General features: G+C 39.9%; 1 protein-coding gene across 1 annotated transcript; it reads left to right on the forward strand.

Annotated features, from left to right (window-relative positions):
• The first annotated feature begins 672 nt into the window (after positions 1-672).
• Positions 673-1,279, forward strand: LOC100263446 (uncharacterized). The gene has a single exon (XM_002271208.4). It carries the CDS (start codon positions 722-724, stop codon positions 1,064-1,066), a length of 345 nt encoding a protein of 114 aa, XP_002271244.1. The 5' UTR covers positions 673-721; the 3' UTR covers positions 1,067-1,279.
• The last annotated feature ends 512 nt before the right edge of the window (positions 1,280-1,791 follow it).

The following is a 1,791-nucleotide window of genomic DNA, read 5'->3' on the forward strand; positions in this document are numbered from 1 at the left end:
GGAGCAAACAGGAGATCCTGCTGCCGGAAAATAGCACAGGATTTTCAAAGATCATGTGGTCCTAGTGAAGGGGCTAAAAGAGTAAAGACCAGTGCAAGAGCAAGAGGTTGTGGGGTTCCTACGTAGCCAAGAGAAGCGGCGCCCCTTGCCCGTCTTCAAGACCATTGCTAAGGCACGTATATGTCCCTAAACAAGGGCCAACCCAGAAAAGGAAACAAGGTGTTTGTGCTGTTGGACCACTATACTGCCCAACGGATAAGCCACTTTTCCTGAGACTGCTTCACTTTACACTTTCAAGCGCATTCATTTCTCCGTATTGGTATAAGAGCTAGCTGTATATATGCATCAAAGATAGCTAGCTCAAATCTTTTAGGCATATCGAAATAATATTAGTATACTATCATTTCTAAAGTTAAAGCCACAATCTTTTGGAGACCCCAGGTTCTCCATATCTAGAAAGTGTTTGAAACTTCTAAACAAATACTTGGAATATATATCTAATCCTTACAGAGAATTAATCAAGTTTAAAAAAAGATCATGATTCTAGATATTTAGCTCATATGGTCCACACCCCATTTGATAGTTTCATGTCTATCTAAAACTCTTTCCAACAAACTCCAGTACTCCTACAAACTACTATATATAGGGACTTTCCACCACGCCGAAGAGCACACCATCTGATTTTGAGAGCTAGATAGACTAAAAGTGCAGGTAAATATTAATGGAGTCGAACCGCAAGCGCAGAGGGTTCATGAAGGGGAAGCTGGCGATGCCCTTCTACCGGGTAGCCAAGCCTTCCTCGACCGTCCAGTATAGCAGCAAGGTTAAGCCTAGCCAGACTTCTCCTTTGGCTCCTTCGGTGGGGTTCGTGGTCGACCAAGAATATGTGATTCCCCAGCCAAAGCAGAAGGTTGCCTTTATCATTCCAGCAGAGAATGGCCGTGACTCTCTGTTCGGCACCTATGGTGCAGGCGGCGATGAAGGTGTGGATGCAAAGGCTGCAAACTACATCTCCGTGGTTCAAGAACGTTTCAAGCTTGATCGAGTAAACTCAAAGAAGTCCTAAGACACGCAGAAGAAGAACAAGTTCCATGAGCAGTGCTGATCAGTAGCCCTCTCTGAATAAATTATAATCAATCATCCAAAAGATACGTTAATTTGTCTAGAGAATTAAGGTTCCTTAATTTTTGTTTCGTGTATCTCTAGGCTTAGTTCTTGTTAATTTAGTACTGCCTTCATGTAATTATCCTTGTGATAAATAAGAAAATTTTCTTTATCATTCACTTTTCCCTTTACCTTCACTCACACCACTATACTCAATTGTCAGAGCCAATATAGCATACATAAAAAAAAATTGGCTAACATCTCTGGACTCCATGTTATCCATTTTTATATGTTTTTATACCATTAAGTCTTTATGGAAAGCTTTTATTTAGCATATACTCCATCACTATGGCCAGCTAGTTTCTTTCCACTGTGAGTACATAATTGAATAGTGTTACTCAGCTTGATATTCACTGATCATTATTAGCTCATCCTTAAAGCACTTTAAGCAAGCTTCTGGGGACAGAATAGTTTAAAAAGTAGGATCCCCAATAATCCAAGAAATTCAACAGTTCAAGAATTGGGAGCAGTACAATTTTTTTTTTTTTTTTTTTTTGCCCCTTTTTGAATAAATTTTCTTGTGAGTAAAGGACTTTTTGCAGCCAAACAGTTATTTGCTTGCCCTGAATTCTTTCATGTAAAAGGACGCCTCAGAACAAAGGAATATCCCTTCCTAGAACTCGAATT

The sequence above is a fragment of the Vitis vinifera genome, chromosome 14 (genome assembly GCF_030704535.1).
Source record: "Vitis vinifera cultivar Pinot Noir 40024 chromosome 14, ASM3070453v1".
In the NCBI taxonomy this organism is placed as follows: domain Eukaryota; kingdom Viridiplantae; phylum Streptophyta; class Magnoliopsida; order Vitales; family Vitaceae; genus Vitis; species Vitis vinifera.